This window comes from Cynocephalus volans, chromosome 12, assembly GCF_027409185.1.
Source record: "Cynocephalus volans isolate mCynVol1 chromosome 12, mCynVol1.pri, whole genome shotgun sequence".
Classification (NCBI taxonomy): domain Eukaryota; kingdom Metazoa; phylum Chordata; class Mammalia; order Dermoptera; family Cynocephalidae; genus Cynocephalus; species Cynocephalus volans.
The window spans coordinates 81,030,573-81,053,193 of NC_084471.1; the positions used below are offsets into that span (position 1 = coordinate 81,030,573).

General features: G+C 36.6%; 1 protein-coding gene across 1 annotated transcript in view; it reads left to right on the forward strand.

The window, feature by feature from the left end:
* Positions 1 to 22,621, forward strand: part of PKP2 (plakophilin 2) — a 74,042-nt gene that overhangs the window by 33,773 nt on the left and 17,648 nt on the right. The window contains exons 5-6 of the mRNA XM_063075587.1: positions 3,026 to 3,233; positions 10,661 to 10,838. Of these exons, the coding sequence (XP_062931657.1) occupies positions 3,026 to 3,233; positions 10,661 to 10,838 (386 nt within the window). The remainder of the gene's footprint in view (positions 1 to 3,025; positions 3,234 to 10,660; positions 10,839 to 22,621) is intronic.

Here is a 22,621-nt window from a genome sequence, read left to right on the forward strand (position 1 = left end):
TCCCAGGGATACTTCAACATATGGATATGTGACCATTAATCATCAACAAGTCTTTCCCCATTGTTGGATTTATCATTTCTTATTTTTCACTGTTATAAATAATGTAGTTACTGTTTTCATATGTTAGTCTGTGTCTGCATTTCAAATGGTTTCCTAATGCAGGTTACTAGAAGTGAATATTTTAAAAGTTTTGACACTTATTGCCAATTGCTTTCCCGAGAGGTTATGCCAATTTACAGGGAGTGATTAATTCTAATGAGAGGGAAAGGAGAGAACAGGAGTGACATTTCACAGAGGAAGTGACATTTGAGCTGGATCATGTAGGATGATTAGAGCTTTGCCAGAAGAGAGGCAGAGCAGGCAGAACATTCCAGACAGGGGAAGGAAGCAAAGGCACTACCGTGTGAGAGAGCCTTTGCCTCAATAGAGTCAATTTGTTCTCTCTGCTTATTTGCAAACAGAAATCCTCATCATTACTTACTTTATAGTTGGCAGGGAAGAAAATCAGAATGAAGCCAGAGAGGAAGTTAAAATTCTAATATGTGATTCTGCCCTTTTGTATATTTAGAAACTGTCTCAAATGAAAGCTTTTTTGAAGTTCTGAGACATGCGTGTTAGTCTGTTTCTTTTTCCTCTTGCCAAAGGGAGGAAAAAAATTCCCTGAGATTTGGTATAACTGGGAAACTCATCAAACCTCTCTGGTCCCAACCGCTTTCCTGAATTTTAAAGGATAAGAGCAGCACATTTGACATTGGTCCCGATGTGCACAGGATTCATCATCTACCATCTTCTAGTTAAATGCAAGGAGGAGAATGTCATCAGCTTTTTGCATTTAATATGATTTATATCCGTTTGCTTAATGAAATGAATAAAAGTAACTAAAGTCTATTTTTAAACTTGGGATAAGTGCCAGACACTAGGGAGTCAAATTATACAGTAAGTAGAGCTGTAGCTGTATTTCAGTGTTTATCTGAGCATTGGTGTATCTGTAGTTCCCTCTTCCTGGGCTTCAGCAAGTGCTGAAAACCAAGAGGATAAAGGTGACAGGGTAAGGGAACCATCAGAGCCAAGGAGGCTTCCAATTGCCACTTCTCACTAATCCTATCATCACAGCTTGAAATGCAATATGACCAGTAAGCTGTTTCACATCATATTTTCAAGAAGGCAATTTCTAAATTATAAATTAATAAAATATTTCTCAAGCTGTCAAGTACCTCAAGACAAACAGGATTTTCTTTTTGCATCTGATGTGTATGCTGCTACTGTGAAGATTTGGTCTCACTGGTATTCATGAAGTATATAAAATATGAGTTTAGCCACCTTAACACCTAACTACAAAACAAAACGTGGATTACAGGTTGTTTTATAAAATAAATTGTGCTTTTTTGCTTTTAAGGAAGTGTAATATTGGGAATAGATGAAATGATCAATTAGATGATCTGTTGGGCCAGATTTAATTGATAGCTAAAAAATCTTTATTATTAGCATTGTCGTGCAAATATATTTCAAATGGCTTTAGATATAGCCCAACAAAAGTGCTGTGGCCAGTCTCCCATCTCTCTCCTGTTCTACAAACAGAAGGGAGCCAATAAGTGGAAGTATTACTTATTACTCCTCATTACTACCAGTGAAGCATTTCTTAAGGTAATTTTTCTTAAGGTTCTTGCAAGCTATAATTAGATAATGTATATTAAACCATTAACATGATGCTGATACCTCTTAATGATAGAACTAGGAGGAAGAGCAACTGTTATTTTTGCTTTGTTATTATTATTACGGTTATTTTTATTATTTGAATATTTTACAATCCTGACTTTAATTCCTATCTTGCTAGCTTCTCCCCAGTCCTAACAAAAGAAGTAAGATTGCAAGGCAGTGACCTAAATACCATTTATCTATCTATGAAAGGGAGGCTGGAGCTTGATACATACGAAATATACAAATATGCCCCTGGGCCAGGTGTGCAACTCTCCCCTGAGCATAAACTGCTGGCAGTTAGGGCATCCTTTATAAGTGACAAACTTCATCCGAAAGGGAAAGCTCATGCCCATTCATGAGAATTTATTTCCTCAAAATTTCTGCATTAAGATGGTGAACATGACTGAGATCTTTACCAGAAGTTTTTGCCAACTTAAAAATATCAAAGTCAGATAATGAATGGAAGTCTGTGAGAAGGGAGGCCCTCAGTCTACAACTTAACATTTCATTTCACCAACTCCTGTGTATATCTCTTAATTTCTTTAGATGTTTATTTGCCACCTAAAACAAAATCTCCTTGCTCAGACTGGCACTATTTGGCCTCTTCTTAAACAGCCATAGATTTCAGAATCTAAACCATGTATATCTATTTTCCATTCCTAGTTTCCCTTCTGTATTAGACAGCATGCTCTTTCTTGCATATTTGGATAGAAGAAATATTTTTTAAAATAGCACATTAAAAAGTGTAAAGTTATGTTGTTTACTTAAGTTAAAATGCTTACATAATTTATATAAATCTTTTTAAATATTCAAAACAATTGATTATAAAAATAGCATGCATTTAGGATTAGTTTGCATTACTACTAAGGTTGCTGTGATAAAAATTCATTTCTATTTATTTTATATGGACTGTAAAGTTTTATCATAGGAAAAACAAGTAATTTGGGGTTCTTCCATAAAATTTTTCTTACTCCCCAGATTCCCAAGTCTCCTTATTTTTATTATGCTCAAGGTTTTTATCACTTAACTCATTTTATCTACCTTACCAGCACTTATATACCCATCATCACTTAACTTTCCCCTTCAGTTCTTTCATGGGTTTTTGTCTTAACTTCACAAATTTATTCTAAGCTCCTTGATAACAGATACTGCCTTATAGCAGGGCTATATCGTGCAGCGTGAGTCTTAAGTTGTGCCACAGATAATTCTTGACTGAGAAGGGTTATAATCAACATCAGTGAACTTCATCTGTTCCTATTACATTGAATATCTTAATGTCACATCAAAATTTATAAGTACTGGAAATATGCATCTACTTCTTCCCCAGGTTAATCAGCTTCGTGGCATCCCCAAGCTTCTGCAGCTCCTCAAAGTTCAGAATGAAGATGTTCAGCGAGCCGTGTGTGGGGCCTTGAGAAATTTGGTATTTGAAGACAATGACAACAAGTTGGAGGTAGCAGAACTAAATGGAGTACCTCGGTTGCTCCAGGTGCTGAAGCAAACCAGAGACTTGGAGACTAAAAAGCAAATAACAGGTAGTGCCTACAGAACATTAAAGAGCATGACACAGTGCACCCTAGCCAGATGTGTTATGTCATCTGTTTCTCTTATGTTTCCTGGAACAAATGATTGATGGGCTCATTGTTAGCCATGAGATGGCTTTAAAGGAACATTGTTACCTCCTGGCTGAGGCCCCAGATTTGAGCCATGTTTGAATTCCTTGTTTCTGAAGGAGAAAATATTCTGAGGCTTTTACTTAATATTTTTTTATTAGAAACTATGCACCTTTGATTAAATGTCTTTAAAACAACTTCTTGACAAGACTCACTGCATGAAAAAATTCTGCATAAATTCACTAATAGCCCACTTTGTAGTTTGAGAATGTGTGGGGTTTCAATGTTATTTCAGGTGTCCAAAATATTCTGAGCAAACCCGGCAAGCACCACACCCAATTATTTCTACTATTTACTCAGCGATCAGCTTGCTGGATCTATACAAAGAAAGTAAAATGGACAAATAGTTTCCTAATGTGGAGGATCTATTTAATCAAATTAGTCAAAATATCAGAAACTATTTTTCCGAATCTTTCCATCACATGGACTCCTGTCAATACCACCTCCCTAGCTCACCTGCCCCTCAATCCCAAAAAGAAAAAGAAAAGAGAGGCTGGGCTGGATATGTATTTTAGTTCTCTACTTCATATTTCCGTTTAAATACTTGATTTGAACAAATACATATCTTCTTCTGCCCAGTGAATCGGAAAGATGAAATTGTCAGAGAGAATTAAAGCAACGATTTTGGGAGTATGTCCTTGAAGCATGAAGAAAGGGGTTAGTTTCATTTAAATGATTCGTGCCTATGGTAGACGAGAAATGGTCTGCTAATGTTCCAGCAGAAACCACCCACCCTGCCATCACCATTAGCTCTCTGCTCAGGCTCCCTGCACACTACAAAGAGAGCAGGAAGCATTACTGAGTACAGTCATCAGTAGTATTACCTTGGGGAAGCTTTTTATTAAGTATCTTCAATGTCTCAAGTGATATACATATATTTTTTAATTTAATTATCAGAAAAACCTTCGGTTTCTAGGTACTATTGGATTTTGAATTTCAATTTTACAGATGAGGAAGCCAAGGCTCAAAGAAGATAACACTTTTCAACATATATAAAAGTTTTTTAAAAATAGTGATAATAGCTTTCAGTGTTCTGCTAAATACTTACTTTAAAAGGAGGTACTCCATAAATATTGTTTTAAATTGAACTGAGTATATTTTGCACTTCTGCCTTCCTCACTTTGTTATACAAGTTTTTATTTTTTTCTATAAAAAAAAGTCATTATATCACTTTTATTTATGTCTTAAAATATCACATTTTTTTCTATTTTTGATACATTTTAATTTTCTAAAACTGTATGAACAGTTGTACCATGCTATCCTTCTACTGGAATGTTGTCATGTCCCTTGAGAGATTTCCTTTCATATCCAAAACTTACATTAAAATACCTGCAGAAATTAAGAGCGATCTCATCCATTCAGCCAACATTTACAGAACAGCTTTCAGGTGTCAAGTACTAAGAATCACAGCCTAGGGAGGTTATGGATTTTATTTTTCCAACCACTAAACCATGAAAGATTATGTGATGGTTGGCCTAAAAATAAAAGAACAAACCTCACATTTGGAAACTAACATTTTCTTCATGAAAATGTAGTAATGAACCACAGGAGAGAATCAAACATTCTCCCGTTTTAGTCAGAAAAGATTTCATGAAGGAGGTGTGTTTCACTGTGGATCTTAAAAGAGGGATGGGCTTTGAATTGGTGTTCTGAAGGAGAATGAAAGTAATTCCTGACAAAGTGAACATCACTAGCAAAGCAAAGAGGCAGAAAGAAGCTGCTGGTGATTTAGAGGAAACTTGGAAAAGAGCCTGGAGTTAGGGTTCATGGTAGTTAGCAACATCGGGAGGGTGTGTGTGGGGGTGTGTGTGTGTGTGAAAGAAATCCATTGAACCATACATCCTCTTCTCTTGCCCAGGCAAAAGGAAACTAAAGTCAGAGAACATTCTGTGATATCGGTGCCGTAGAAACCATCCAGGCATCATTAGGTAATCCATAGAGCTGATAAATGAAGTTGATTGTGCATTACCCAGGATTTCCAGTGCCAGCCAAACATCCCTACTGGATGTTAATTGAACTGAACTGATATTTGAACATTTACTACAAATCCTTCTAAATTATTCCCTTTAGCTGTACTAATAGAAGAGCTAAATTAGTCCTTTTGGGACTCAGAAATAAATTGCTGATCTAACATAGACCAGTTTATATCTTTGTTTAGAAACACAAAGCAAGTAACCCTATATGGGAATCTTTTCTTATTGGTCTGTGTCTTAGACTTTTTATTGAGCCACTGTTATGTGTTAGTCAAAGCTGGGGCTTTCTATTTTTCATCTTTGTTCCTCCTGACAGCTCCATAAGGGGTGGGAGCATAACTGATGATTTACATATGATCAAGATGAGGCTTGAAGGGTTAAGCAAATTGCCCAAGGCTACACAACTAGTAAAGAACAAAGCCCAAGTTTGAACTCAGTTTTATCTGAGTGTTTTGCTATATTATCCTACCTACTCCTTTTGGGGCACATGACAAGTCATTTTTATACTTCCTTGGGAAGGGGCTTGTCTTTGAGACTTGGATCAGAGTGCTCTGCCTTGCTCCTCTTTGACCCTTCCTGTCTCTCCTCTTGCCTCTGTCTTGGCGCAGCCGTCTTCGTCTCTCTGTTCTGCTCTTGCACATTGCCGGTCTATTTTCCACTCTGCTTCTAGTGATTTCTTTCTAAAAAGAAAATACTGTTCCATGTCTATTTTCTGGATATCTTTGTCTCTGCTTTTGTCTTGGATTTTTTTTTTTTTTTTTTTTTTTTTCCGGCACCTGACCAGTATGGGGGATCCAAACCCTTGACTTTGGTGTTATAACACGAGGCTGTTACCAAACTGAGCTAACAACAGAGCTAACTGGCTAGCTCTCTGAAGCATTTCAATGCCATCCTTCCATACTTGACCCTCAGTCGTCCCTCCCCCTTCAGCAGAGTTTTGAAGAAGGGGCTTCTCTGAACTACCTTTGCATCTTTTAATATTAGGCTGTCACATATGTCACGCCTGTATATTTAATTGTTGTACCAACTGCAGTGCTCGTGTAAGCTGTGGATGTCTGACCAAATGTTAAAAAGAGCCTTGTGGCCTGGAAATATCTATATTAACATAATTTTAAAAAGGGGAAAAGAGGAACGGTTAAAGGGTCACTAAAATCAGCTACAATGTATATTGAGGAGTTAAAATAGAAATAAATAAATAAATAAAATAAAACAATCAGGTGTTTTTTAAGATAATACCCTTATTTTTCTGGCCAAATTATAAAAATGAACCATCTGTATGAATAAGAAGTCCAGCATGAGAATTTTGTTCACTGGGGAAGAATGTAAACTCACTGACCTTTCTGGCATTTTCAGTATCGATCTAGGAGGGAAACTCTTCCCTCTTCCAATGAAGGACTTGAGGATCAAAGACTTTCCCCTATGAGACTGTTCCCTCTCTCCCTGACCAAGTGAGTGTGGTAATGTTACTGTAATTGAAATGAGAACAGCACATCCCAGTCTCAGAAGTTCATCTTCAAGGTCACTGAGTAGTGAGCTGGAGTGAGTGGGGATATGCCTTGGATTAAAACAGGTCATGATAAGAATGAAGCAGGGGTTTTTGTCTCTCTTATGCATATTGCTTAAGGAAGAGTCGGGATGATTGTCAGTGAAATTTGTTGAAAGTGCATATTGATCTCTGCATATTTTATGGAAATATTTCATTGGATTGCTGTATTTTAATAAAGCATTTAAAATGTTTTACTATAAAATACTCTATGCACCTTCTTTAAGTAATTGTACATTATTTTATTCTGCATTCATAATGTACAACAACATGCCCTGGGTTTATATATATTACTTGGAATAAATGGCCTTTGCAATAATCTGATATTCCAGATAAGATTTATAAAATTTAGGTGAAAGGAGATCCATGCAAGGGGAATTATAAGAAAGAAAAAAAATTCCTCTTGCTTTGTGACCACTTTGAAAAACAAGGTTGAATAGAAGCAATTCTCTCTCTTGTTGTTCTTGTAATCTCCTCCTTCTCCTCCCGCCTTTTCACTGAAGATAGGGATTCATTTCAGCATAAAATTTGCAAGTTTTGCTACCTAAGTGTTAATGTCAATTTAAGTAAATAACTATATGTCCTGTACTAGAGGGCAGAATTGTTCTACGTGGGTTTTAATATCTGTAAGATCTCTTTACTAGTTAGCTGTTTTTTGCAAACATCACAGTTGGCAATAAATTTCTGAATAATAGAGTTACCATAATCTGTTTTATAATTGCTAATTATTCAAATTGTATTCCTTAATGGAATCCACTTCCCTTTCTTTTTGGCTAGAAGCAGAGGTTTGTGGTAGAAAACTACAGGCAGACTAACTGCAACAAAGAACTATAATAATGGAAATTTAGGCACTATGAATAAATTAACTAGGTGTTAAAGGTGAGACAAATAAAAACATGAACCCTATACATTATATTAGGGAATCAAATCTCATCATTAAAAGGGACATCAATTCAGAATCTTCTCATCCCTTGGTTTCCTAATGCCAGAAATTGGAATCATTTTTTAAAATATAAATTCCTGGAATCCATCCTGAGACTCTGGCTCAGTAAATTTGGGCTGTGGCCCAAGACTATGTGATTCTGATTTGTCGCTGGATTCATTTGGAAACTGCTCATCTAGTCTAACATTCTAATTTCAGGATAAAACCCCTTGCCAACATTTTGACAAAAGATGAGCTAATTTATATCTGCTCTGGTAATAGAGCTGGATCTTACAAATAGGTCTTTCTGTTTTCTTCAAAGCTTTCTTAGAAGTTTAGTCTCTCAGTGAGCCAGAATCTCCTTTCCTAGAATTTCCATTCATTGATTCTGGTTTTGCCTTCTGTAGTCACAGAAAATGATATCTAGCTGTTTAAATTTACATTATTTTACTTACTAAAGAATATGCATTTCTATGTATATTAGCCCCTAATAGATTTTGGTTTTGTAATAAGTACTTTCCCAATTTTTCTGCTGGTGTTTTATTTTTTAATGATTTAGAAGAACTCTGTATCTTAAAGTATTAACCCTATTTCTCATGTTGTTGTACATATTTTCCCAATATGCCATTGGTTATTTACTGATTTTGTATGAGTACGTATGAGAGGGTGTGTGTGTAAGTACATATAATCCTGAATCTCTGTTGAACATTTCAGCTCTTTCCCAGCTTCATGTCATCCAGAAATTTGACAGGCATGACATTCTGTACAATATCTTACATTAAAAACTTGAAAATTATACTAAAACTTCCCAACCAATATACTTCTGTAAAACTAATATGGCATGCAAGCTATAAAGGAAATTGACTATTGAAGGAAAATTCCACTCCCTTTGTTCAAATCAATCCTCTCTGGGTTTTATTTTAAGGTATACTTTTCCTTTGAGGCTCTGTGTGGTCCTTTTTAAAAAGAGGAAATGTCATATGCTTCACATTTTTAAGCCTCTGGCAGGCATAGACTGTTAATTTGTTATTTAGAATTCAGGAAGCGTTTTTTTCTTTTCTCTTTTCTTTCTAACTTTCTTTTGTAGCTTAGTAACCAGAACTCAACCTCAGACCTGCCTTTACATGGTTTTCAACCACCTTCTGAGTTTTATTCTATCTGTCCCCTTTCCAGGGCCTCTTAAGATGAAGTGGGAGGAATGAAGTCATTGTGTTGCAAAACCTGTGGCTGAGGGACACTGCTCATGGCTAACCCTAAATGCTAGTTTGATCAGGAAAAGACCTCCCATAAGCCAGAAATCTAGTCCTCATGAGACACTGCACCCAGTGTCACTGTATCTAAAGGAAGCTAGTGTAGGCTACAGTGGAAATTTGGTTACTCTTTCAAAAATTAGTTACTTGTACAAAGCCAACACAAACTATTTAAGCCCAAACGACTGCATTAGGCTTAAAGTGTTCTAATTGATTGGGCCAAATACAAGTACAGTCAAATAATTACCAAGCTTTAGCCATACAGACTATTATTTCAGCCATTAAAATCAGGGGAGATGATATCACCACATAATTCAGCCAAGACTGCCATGTTTGCTTTTTCATAAAGTAGATTGCCCTGTAGACCTATGCTTCCTCTTTCCTTCGTTGCAGACAACGCAGTAAATTTAACAATTGGGAATTATTGCCTGGGCAGTAAGGGGGATAGCATAGAAAGGGAAGAGTCATTCCTTCTCTTTCTGTTCCCTCTCTCTTTCCCCTTTCCTCATAGTAAATTAGGGTAACCTGTTGAGGTATGAAAGATGGCAAGGCACTTTACACCTGCTGGGAGTCACTGGATGAGCAAGCAATATAGTTCTTTCACTCAATGGGAAGTATTTCAGCACCAAGTTTATAAGAAAAATCCTAAAAATATATGCCACTTTCTATTCTCTCTCAGTACCAAGCTTCAATCTCTATCCTACAAATACCCTGGAAAGTACAGTATATCTTAATTTCTTCCTGATTGGCTTATATGGTCTTTTCCTTTAATGTGGGTGATTTAAGAGACAAGGACAATTAAATGAGTAAATGTGATTCTAGTCTTATACCAATAGTTAGATCATACAGGTTGGCAGATAGATATCTTCTCTCTCCTTCACTGCCAAACTCTAAAATAAGAAAGACATGAGGTACCCAGCATAAATTCCTGGAGGACATAACTCTATCATTGGGTAGGAGTCAATAAACATTAATTGGTGATATTGATCAGCCTCCTGTTGACAGGCATAGCGAAAGGCCTTCTGCAGGACCTTCTAGCTATTATTGGGAGGCAAAATGTCAGGTGAAAGTTATAGGTAGTGCGCAACAGGAAGCAGGGAGATATTCTTCCCATGTATGGGGGAAAAATGTAATGCTTTCAAAATGTTGAAGTCTTGGTTACAATTGGACCATTTCAAGCCTCCCTGTTGATGAGTCCAGAGTTTATTATCCCATTGAGGTCAACTTTGTGGTAGGGTCTTTTAAGATAAACCACAATAAATGTTTAAGTATTTCTGGCTTTCATTCACATCCCTGGTTAATTTAAACCTGCATAGTTTTACATCATAAGCGTGCTCTCTCTCTCTCTCTCTCTCTCTCTCTAAATATATATATATATACACACACATACGTACATATATATACAAAATTATTCTCATGGATAGGCTTCCATTGCCATCCAATGAGCTCTGAACAGATTCAGTTGAGAAAGGGGCTGTCTCCCCTCCCCCTTTCTTTATAACTAGTCACAGCCCTGTAGGTGATGGCCTTAACTGAACTTTTTAGTAGTCATTTTGACCCCACCCTGCACTGTTTCCATGGTAACACTGTGCTTTTTCTAGGTTTGCTGTGGAATTTGTCCTCTAACGACAAACTCAAGAATCTCATGATAACAGAAGCCTTGCTTACCCTGACTGATAATATCATCATCCCCTTTTCGGGGTGGCCTGAAGGAGACTACCCCAAAGCAAATGGTTTGCTCGATTTTGATATATTCTACAATGTCACCGGATGCCTAAGGTAATGCCATTCTCTACACCCCCACCCCACCCCCCAGATAGAAGATATAATCAAGATTGGGCAGCCCAAAAGAAGTCAGTATATTTTCTGCCTTTCAATCCTTTCTCTAGTTACACAGTTCACTTTTCGAGAGACTGTTTGGATGGTAACTGAGGGAATTTATTATGAGATGTTTATTCTATCTCCATAGTTAATACATATTAAATACCAATTTTGTGCAAAGCGTTGTGTTACTAGTGGGAGTTGTCCAAAGATGGGTAAGAAAATCCTTAAGTAACTTTTAATCTAGCAGGGGATACAATGAGCAAATGAACTAGAATACAGCTACAATGAAATGTGTCAGAGCAGCAGGTCTCAAAGCATGGCACTGGACCAGCAGCACCAGCAGTACCTGGAACTTGCTAGAATTCCTGGAGTTTCTATTAATCAGAAACTCTCAGGGTAGGGCCCAGCAATCTAATTTTAAGAAGCCGTCCAAGTGATTCTGATGGATGTTGAACTTTGAGAACCATGATGTCAGAGTTACCAGTGAAGCACAACAGGAATGCAGAACAAAGGATCATTCATGCCAGGTGAGACCAGAAAGGCACTAACTAGAGAAGAGATACCCAATGAGCTGGGCCTTACTGGACTATTTCAGTAGTCAGAAATTCTCTAAAGATACAGGACCACATTCTTGAAAGGCATAAAAACTTCCTAAATGGTTTCCCTCGAATCCATCTGGAACTGCTTTTACCATGTAAAACAGAGTTCTTAATATGGCAGATGTTTCCGTCAGGGCTTTTTCCATCAAAAATAGCAGAAACCAAACTCAAGCTCACTGACACCACGTAGTAATTCATTGGCTTATGTGGCTGAGATGTCGATGGTCCCTTATGGAAGTGAAGGAAGTTTACCAGGAACTTAGGCCTCGAAGACTGGGACAGAAATTCAGCATCCCTGGAGCTCAGTCGTTTTCTATCTGTATCTCATCTCCGTTTGCTCTTCTTTTTGCATCATGGGCTCATTCTCTGCAAATGCAAACAAGTCTTCCCTATTGATCAGATAACTTGATCACAGGTGGCCCTTGCTACCCACACAGCAGAAAAAAATGCACTTCTTTCTTTAAATGACTGTGCCAATCATAGGGAAGGTTTATTCCTGGCCCTGCTTTGGAAATGTGCTCATCATTTGAGCCAATGTTGCCCAGATTGGCCAAGCCTGGATCAGATAACTGCATTATAGCAAGGATGGCAAGGTGTGTTACTATTACAAGAGGAATGGAAATGCTTACTTGGCAAACAAGACAAAAATGGAAGACACCTTGGTCCATTACAGCATATACAACCTTTTTCAGTCTATCCATAACCTACTTTACCACCTTTTTCTCCCAGGAAAATACTTTATACCCACCAAAGGGCTTGCTTTTCCCTAGATGTCATGGGTACTTTTGTAGAGTCAAGGCTTTATTTAATTTCGTTTGCTCCTATTACCTGCCTACTGAGTACTCAATCTCTTAATCATTTAACATCAAAGATAAAGTTCACCTTTTCTGTAAAACATTTTCCAGTTTCCCAGCAAAAGCCATTGCTTGTTCGTAAGAGTTCAAACAGGAATTTATAAGCATGTCATCAGTGTTGTAGATTTTATCGCGTTACTGTTTCATGATGAGTTATTTATATACCTTTTCTACTAGACTGTGAACTCCTTGAAAGCTAAGCCTGTGGGGGTTTTTTTGTTTTGTTTTTGTTTTTTTTAATCTTTAATCTTTAACACCTGGCAAAGTTTCTGCCTGATAGAAAGTAACCGTAAAGTATTTAAGTGAATGAATAAATGAATAAATGACTGAGCAAATGAAAGTACTGGTGAATTAGGTGAATAATGAAGTCTGGCATGAGTTATGGAGTTTGTGGTAAAAAGTAATCAAACCGAAGTTAGAAACGGGCAACAGCCAGATTGTGGGGCCCTTGAGGGTCATGTTAAGGAGTTAGTTTTTATCTTGTATAAGCAAAATTAGCTAGTGTGGAGGACAGAGATATGGTAAGGTTTGTATGAAGAAAAATAGTTATAGTATCAACAGGAAAGGTGTACTGAGAAGGTGAAAATCTAAAGGTGTGGATGTCAGTTATAAATCTCTTCCTGTAGTTTCTCCTTATGGACAAGGAGTGGAAATGCACCCGTGGTTTGGGTGAAGCAGTGTCCTAGTTGGCACACGTTTTCCAGACCATGTAATAGCTGAATACACTACGGTCAGAATGACACCATTTTAAACAGTGTTTGCAAAACAGTCCAAGCCACTGATTTGAACTGCTTCCAAAAGCAGAATATGGCAAAAATGTGGAAAATCGGGTGCCATGGTATATATATATTTACTAAAATGTCAGTTATTTCATCTGTATATCTAATTTATAACAATAATAGCTAACATTTATTGTGTATTATGTTCTAGAAACTGTTTGAAACACTTTATGAGGATTTTCTCAGTTTATTCTCAGCAGCAGCCCTTATAAAGTAGTTTTCCCCATTTTATAGATGAGGAAACTGAGGCTCAGAGAGATTAGGTGATTTTCCCAAAGTCATACAGGTGGTAATAAAAGTGGAATTCAAATCCGGGAAGTATTTCTTCAAAGCCAAAGCTCTTCATCAGTATGCTAAATACATTAATGTATCACTTGTCCACAGACTGTGCTGACGTGGATAAAACCTCTGCCCTCCACAGTCTCACAACATCACAGGGTCAGACCAAATTACAGTCAGATTCAGTTCTCAGTTTGGGCACTGTATCTGCATTTCAAGGTTTTTGTTTCTGAAGTTCTGAGCAAGTGAAACTCTGCACCAGGTTTCATATAATCAGAGGAGATACAGAAGATGAAGTGTATAAAGTACATCTTTCCAAGAGAGGAGATGGCGATGTGTAGACTACTTCAGGGTAGATGTTGTCACAACCAGTATAAAGGCCACTAGGAGAATATTCAGGATGTCAGTGAGAATGTAAGAAAAGACCTCCAAGGAACCTGCAATCAAATAGTGTCAATTTCCATGACAATAGAGATGTCTGCTTATTTACGTCCCCACCTTACTCTAGAAAGATTTTAAAACAGGTATTGACGGTACTAGTAAAAGCCAATCCTAGTTGCATAAAAAGATCATAAATGTTAGCAAATATCTTAATTGCTACAAATCCATTTGAAGTATTCTCTCCTTCAGTGGGTTCAGAGCCAACAATAAACTGAATTGGCAACATTAGTAGTATTTTTGGCGTTGTTTTTGACTTAGATTACTGTAGTAAATTCCTTTAATCTACTTTGGAGAAAATCTTCTGCATACTCCAGTGACTTTCTCTCTTTATTAGACTTGGCATTGAGATCATCTCTAGTCTGCATATAGCAATGGTACTGAGTGAATCTACACTGCAGGTAAAATGTTTGTTTTGTTAATGAACTTGTGGCAGTGGCTCCAGTTCTGTGAGATCACATTCATGTAGGAGAGCATGCACAGTTTATCCTTCAAAAAGACTAATACTGTCAGGTATAGACCATATTTGTCAAGTATCAGATCATTTGTCTACAGGATTAGCATCTGCCTGCAGCAGCATTTACCATGGGCTTTGATGCTTTCTTTAGGTTCTTTTGTAATTACATACTTTTCATGATTAAAGTCACTCACTAAAAGGTAATTCAAATTTTGCAATAAGAGTAACAATGGGCTCGTGCAAATTTCAATTTTTTTCTTAAATATCACACGTGCAGGATGAGTAGTAAAATCTAAGTTGGGAGAGAAAAATAAGTACACTTCAATGTGTGCTATAGTGAGCACATGAGAATGATTAGTGATATCTCTTAATAACTCCCTATTCAGTGACATCATGTTGGTAGCTTTAAACCACCCATGATGGGAGTATTTTCACTAAAAAATTAGCAAATGCTGCAAATCATAGATCTTCCTGCACCCCCACCCTCTGAAAGCTAATAATTAAATACTTACCAGTACACCCCTACCACTAGATTTCCATTAGTTTATTACTTTAACATCAAAACATGGTTAACAGGGGTAGAGGCATATTTCCCCACAAACATCCCTTTTCAAAGGAGAAACAATTTGTTTGTTTTCTTGGAAGGTGTTACAAAACTTTGGCATTTTGTTTTTGTCTTTTGGTTTTTATTTTGTTTTTTGAGTGGAGAATAAAATATCCTATTCTTTTTTTCAAAATTGTCTTTATTTACTTCGAGTAAGAAGTGTAACTTACTTAAAATATTTGATACTTTATTGCAGTTAGTAGGATACACTTCCAAATATCTCAAAATCCAAAAGATTTATTTGATAGCCATAAAATTATAATTTACCAAAAAAGCAATACCTACCCCTACACACACCCACACACCCATTGTAAACGTCTTTTTGATTTGGTATGAATTCATACTATGGTTCATAGTATCATTTCCTTGGAAATTGGTGTGACTTGGCTCTTTAATCTGTATGTTCCACATCATTGATTGGAAGACCTTTGGATATAGCATAAATAAGACCAATGGTTATTACTATGGGTAAGTTTGAAGTTTCTGCCAGTGATTTATCACTACTTATTCATTCTTCAGTATCATTCTTATAGCTTCTTTCCTCCTCTGTCTTTCTTTCCTTCTTTCTTTTCTTTCTTCCCTCCTCCTCCCCCATCCTTCTTTCTTCTCTTAAAGGACAAGAGATGGAAGCAATTTAGAGGTGATAAATTAAAATTCCTTCAGGGGTCAGGCAGGCACTTAAGTGCGCAGATGTAAGACCATGGAGAATGTCAGGGCTCTGTCAGACTAGGGAATGGCAAAAATGTTTTCCCCATGAGCAGTGAGATTCAAAGTTTTGGAAAACACTTTGGGCCAAACACAAACACATCTAGGCAGCCTGTCTGCAGTCTCATTCTTCAGGTGAAAAAAATAAGTGCCAGAGACTCTTCCACAATTATAGAACTAGTTATCAGAAACTTGAGAATGGCAACTAGTCCAGGCTTCTTGGACTTTTACCACTAGTCTGCCTTTAATTCTTGCTTTTATCCAACCCTATCATTATTCCTTGAGTACTTGTTGATTGCCTGCTATATCCAAAGCACTGTTTACATCTCTGAAATTTCAAAGGGGCATGGGACCTGTCTTTGTCCTGGAGGAGCTCTGGGTTTAGTAGAGATAGGCACCTGAAGAGATAATGACGATACCTTTAATGAGAAGTGTAAAAGAGGTATGAACAGACTGTTACGGAGGCACTGAGTTGCTCAACTACTTTGCCTTGGCAGGTTGAGAAAATTTTCTGCAGAAAGTCACACTTAAGGAGCTGTTTAGAGATGAGTAGGTGTTTGAATGTCTCCCCCAGTCTGTAGCTCATCATTCTATCACTAGTTCGTCTCCATCGTTTAAAAATATAGTCATATTAAGAGCATGAATTCATAAAGCCCTGAAAAGTCATTTTCCTGAGTTAATATAGTTTGTTAACCATTTACTTATGAGAAAGGCTTATAAAACTTGTCACTTTAGTCTTATTGACACAATCTAATTGTTTTGCATTGTGAAGATCACTCCAAAATTTGTCATTTTGTTTAGGATGATAGGATAAAATGACAGCACATTACTATAGCACATTATAAAACATATTCCATTTTCTTAATTATATTTTATGTCTACATATGCTGGTTAAAGTGGAAAAGCAATTGGTAATACATTTCTCCTACCAGTTACTTCACTTTTTCCCGCATGTCATGGGATAGTAAATGTGGTTTGATGAATGTGTAATATCTTTTTATGTACTAAAATTTATAGCCATCTTAAAAGAAACTTTTATTGTCACTTACAACTGTAAATCTAGCTGGGGAGGGGAATGATCAGAGGAAGAAAACTGTACTTTAGAAAGAAAGGTTATAACCATCAGTCTTGTTCCTAATTAGCCACAAGGTTAAAGGCAAGGTTTCATGGAATATCAATACCAGCCACTCTCTGGAAAAAGAACCTCTCCATGTAAATTTTCAGTATATTCAGTTACATCTATCTTTTCTAGCACCCATGCGTGCATGCACGCGCACCCACAATGTACAAACATATACTGAATTTAATTGGATAGCAAACTTTAAAAATTTACTACGTCTACATTTCCTTAATTTTGCAGTTTTATTCTAGTTACCTTTGCTCCTCCATCTCTTATTCTGAATACTTATGACAGAAAAAGACGTAGTTGGTCCTTATTTGGTCTAGCCCTGTGCATAATCCCAGAAAATTAAGAAGATAATTAAATGAGGATCTAATTTCCTTGATTATCACATATTTTGTTCTATAAGAATTTAGACCCCAAAACAGGCCAGAACTTACTTTTTAAGACCATAATTTAAATACAGTTACTTCTGGAAAATAATTTACCGTAAAACTAGAAGAGTAATGTTAGATGAGACAGTGTAAACAAAATGGAAACTTCATAGAAATATCCAGATAGTTAACTCAGTGAGTGACTTTTCCAGAAATAGACAATTGAATCATCAACTTCAACCTGTTCTTTGTCTAATTATTTAAACTCTTCACATTTGATGTGTAGACATAAGCAATGTGAAGTCCATAAATAATGGAGTTAGCAGTGTTTTAATAATGTTACACTATCAGTTGTAACCACATTTTATGTTGGTTATTTTAGACATACAAACAAATGTGTGCCTTAATAAATTGAATTACTTTGTAAATTTCTCTATAATTAAGTTTAAAAGGAATAAGTGGTATTTATATGGGTAAATAAGATTTGATTTTTAAAAATGATTGTGGGATTTTAGGTCATTATTTTGAAATCTCTCAACAATTCTTAAGTTGTTAAAGCAAAGAAATCAAACAATCAGAACAAATGTGTCCATGCTTACCTGGTCACCCCTCTTTAGTCTTCCTGAACCCAGTGTTTGTAAGAGTATGTGTGTCATTGGAAATGTCAAGCAGCACATCTACAAGCAACCAACCCCCTTGCAAATTTACCACTTTCCTGTTCATGTCCTTACCAGATTGGCCCGTGTTAAAAGTTGTACTTCACAGAAATTACATAACATTCCTCTTTGCTAAATAAATTCTTTATTCTTATCAATCAGTTCATAAATATTGACTTCCTGACAAGACATGCATAGGTATAATATGGAGGAAGAAGAATCAGCAAAGAAAACAAAAGGATCATTTTTACTTATTGCAAGAGGACTGTTTTTACTGGTCTTTCCGCCTCAATTTCTGAATTAAGTCTCGGACAGAAAAAGAAGTTCCCAAGAATGTCTGTGTCAAAGATTTTTAAAAGCATCTTCATGTTTACAGAAAAATATCTGTGTAGCTTAAATTGGAGGTGGTGTTTTATGAACTGTATCTTATGACACTGAAAATCTCTTTCCAAAAAGTTAGGGCTATCATCATAGTTAGAACTACTACTAAAAATGTATTAGTTCATCATTATAAAAATGAGTGGGATGATATATTTGGATAAAGCAATTGATGACTTTGTCATATCCTGTGGTTAAAAATCTGTCTGTCTTGGAGGTACGAACTGTTTGAGCATCATATTATTCTACTCTAGGTCTTGAGCATCTTTATTAATCCTACTCTGGAATTCCAGACATCTCCTTTAGGTGTCAAGAATGCTTATTCAAGTTGCAGTGGCTCTTAAGTGTATTTTTTAAGTTACAGTTTGCTGTTTCTAATTGATTTTAAATAGGATTTGGCACTCTACCCTAAACAACCTATTCCAGCTAAATCAAGAGGAAGTGAATGTTGCCTACCAGCCAGATGATTACTGGCTGAACTGACTATTCAGAATTCTTTTGCAAGGCCCTGAAAAGCAGGAAAGCAGAGCTAAAGGATTTTTAAGGGTAGATTTTTCTCCTCTACCACTTTCTAGTTTCTTGATATATCTTTGTTCAGTTAATTTTGCTTGTCCTAAAGGAACAAGATGTGTAGATTGTAGAACCTTGTTCTACCTCCCAATGTTGCTTCTGTTTGCAGACTGGATGGTTGAATTTGTCCGATATTTGCTGATACCTTCAGGAACTGATACTGACTTCAGAGTAACAGACAAGCCCTTCTTCTGGCATAGAGTTTTTGTTCCTCTGCCAGTTCAAATGAGGCTTCCCTTTTGTTGTGAGCAACCACAAGCTGCCTCTGCTGCTTCTCTTGGTTAATCACAAACAAGGTCCGACTGTTTGATATGTATCAGTTGAGAGTTAAAGAAAAGCCCAGACGTAAATCTCAAATAACAAGAGGAAGAAGGATGCTTCCTTATCAACCAATGTCTTATCAAGTACCTACTCAGTCTTGGAATGGACTCTGACTCTGTCTAGTCTGACTGGTACCATTTGGGGCCCTACTGCACAAATTACAATACACAGCATTAGGGAGGATCGTAATTGTTGGTGAACACAAAGATTCATCTACGATTTTTAAAAACCATGAGGTGAATTATAAGTGAAATAAGCCAGGCACAGAAAGAAAAATACCATATGTCCTCACGCATAGTGGGAGCTAAAATAAAGAAAGAATGGAAAGAAAGAAAGAATCACAATAATACATTAATCTTCCAAAAAAAAGAGAGAGAAAGCGAACAGAACTGTGGTTATTAGAGTTGGGAAAGGGGGAGGGAGTTGGGGTTGGTGAGAAACTAGTTTAAGGGTCATAAAGACTGACTATGTCTTGTAAATGTGAGTATACTAATTAGCCTGATTTGATCACCATATATTGTACACATGTACTGATATTTTGTACTCCACAAATATATATAATCAATAAAAATAAATAATAATAATAATAATAATAATAAAATATTGAGTTGATTTCTATCACAGTATGATGATTAGAACTTTAAGACTGGTCCCATAGCCACCAGGTCTTGTATACCAAGCACACATAAACTGCGTGTTAGTAGGAAACTACACCTGTTATCAAGGAGAAATAGCCCCATTTAAAAAAAAAAAGAAAGAAAGAAAAAGAAAATATTCTGCCTCTTAGAATTACTTATTTTGTTGATGAAGCATCCCAAAAAGATGCACTCCAACCCTATTGTTGTCTGCCATTCTCATGTCCTGGTAGCCTTTTACTTTAAACATTTCCTATCAGCTCATTGTTTCCCCAGGCCAGTTGACCATACAACGTACACTGAGCTTGGACGTTCTGTGTTGTAACAAACTCCTTTCAGTGCTGGTCAACTGGGTATATTTGACAGCATGCCTGCACATAGCCACACACAGACAACCTTACGTGGAAGGGCCAGTAAAAATCCCGTTAAAAGCAGTTAATTATGATTTTTAATGAGAGTCACAGGTCAGAATTTCCCAGAATGAATTCTAAGGTACCTAATTTCAGGAATTTTGTGAAAATTACAGATCATGATATTTGTAAATTGCCTACCATAATGTCTAGTACAAACACTAAATTTACAGCTATTTTTATCATTTGACATTGCTCATTTTGGGGGTTACCATATGAGTTTAAGATTTAGTCACACTGTTATTAATCTTAACAGAGACATACCATTCTTCCTTTTAATTCTAGCAAGGGCCAGGGTGTTTGTTTTCTTTTTTTCTTTTTCCTTGTGACACTTAGGAATGTCGGACATAAGCAGTCCTGGAGGCAAGTCACAGATTTGCTTTCAGATAAAACACCTGAATCATCCGAAATATGTGAAGCTCTGTGGCCATTTCAGAGACATGCAGAGGTTCAGATTCTATTTCTTCCCCTCCATTACAGGTCATATTGCTAGAAAAATTCTTCTTCATATCAGACACTGGCTATAGGTCCAACTGGTGTTCTCCCATTTGGTCCCAGTGGAGGTGAAGACTCCAAACAGTCCTGCCTGGATGTGAGGAGCAGTTCAGCTCTGCTTCACTTGTCCCCTCTCGTGAGGCCCTGGACACTAGCCTTCAACCCCCAATCCAAGGACTTGCTTTTCAAATGTCAGTATACAACAGTATACAGTTTTAATTTCCTTAAAGTTACCTAGTATTTATTCAGACTTGGGCTAGATTATACCAGGGGAAATAAACCCATCATTTAATCAGATTCAAACCATGGGCAGTAAATTAAACATTTTCAATATATTCTATTGATACCTCTGATAATCAGTTTTTCTTGAGTAACTACTATGTTTGTATGCTCATTCTCTTTTACTTTTCAATAAGATAATTGTTTTGGTATATTTTATTTATGAGTACAGTTTTGAGATATTTTCCACATTAAACCTCCATTGGGTTACATATAAGAAACAGTAATAAATATTTCTCAGGATTCAGAAGATACTTTGTAAAAAGGTCAATTCTGCTCAAGTGTGGCCATGTTGATTTTCTCACTCCCATAAATTTAATTATTAGCTGTTGAAAAAATACTTTAAGATGGTTATCAATTCCTACAATTATTAGTTATTTTCAGAGTGGTACAATAACAAATTACTTTCTGTCAAATGACTTCTTACATGGGTGTAGTGGTATAAAATACTCTACCCTTATCATTCATATTTCTGGGTTGCTGAGTAAGGTGGGAACTATTTTTGATACGCAGGAACAAGTACTAAAGCCATGGGGTTCCATCACATTCTGTCAACAAAGGTATCAACTGCCAGAAACCCCTGATAAGTTTCATTTCAAGCAAGTAGAGTCTGGATAATACCAAACTACAAGGCAACAGTTAGTACATGTGAACTGGCAGTACTGCCAAATTAAATTACCATTCTGACCCAAAATAAACACCCTGAAATTAAACAAAGCCAAGTCATCCATCTGTAAAGTATATAATAGGCTTAGCTAGTGAGAAAGACAGACCTTTTGATTTGTCAAAGCAATTTTAAACTCCGGCCATTTATCCAAGCCAGAGGTTGAAAAGGTCAAAGGGAAGCTTTAAAACATGATAACATTATCTTGTAGTTGAGAACACAAGGTATTTGCTAAACAAATGGCAGACTGAAGGAATGTTAGATGAAGATTGCTCCATTCTGAAGCCACCTTGGGCACAGAATAACTCACAGTTCTGTCATCCTGACTTTACTGCTAATTTACTGTCACCAGGAAAAGTAACTTAAACTCTTTGGGTATCGGTTTCTTCATGTGTAAAATAAGGAGACTAGAAAAGATGCTTTTTCAGTTTCTGTCAAGCTCCTAAATCCTGTGATTCTTAAGGGACTCAGAAAGGATCTTGGGGGCCGAGCCCGTGGCGCACTCAGGAGAGTGCGACGCTCCAGCCGCGGGTTCGGATCCTGTATAGGACTGGCTGGTGCACTCACTGGCTGAGTACCGGTCACGAAAAAGACAACAACAACAAAAAAAAAGAAAGAAAGAAAGGATCTTGGTTTAAATTATCATTTCTTGAGAAAAAAGTATAGTAAAATGCCTTTATTTCCAGTTTATGAGCCCATTCATTATCTTTGTTAATGGACAATATGTCAAAGTTTTTCAGGTACAGTAATAATAAAATAAGGAAGCAAATCTTTAGTTGGAAGAGTCAAGTGAGGATGAGAGTCACAAAAGGGATTTTGTTAAAATCAAAAATTTCACTGTATCAATTCAGTAGCCACTAAATTGTTAGTATATTCTTAGTTTTAAGTGTGTTAGTCTTATCTCCTCAACTATTGGGTTGTCATGAAATTGCCATTTTTGTGGGTTAAAAACAGTCAAGTATTGTCAGTTTCACAGAGTTCAACCTATAGACATGATCTCCATGGGAGAGATACAGTATTGTGTACTCCCCTGTGTTTCTTTTAGTTCTTGATATAATGCTAGGCACATTTGCTTCTTTGACAAATATGCATTGAAAGCAGTATTTTTGGACAGAAACCCT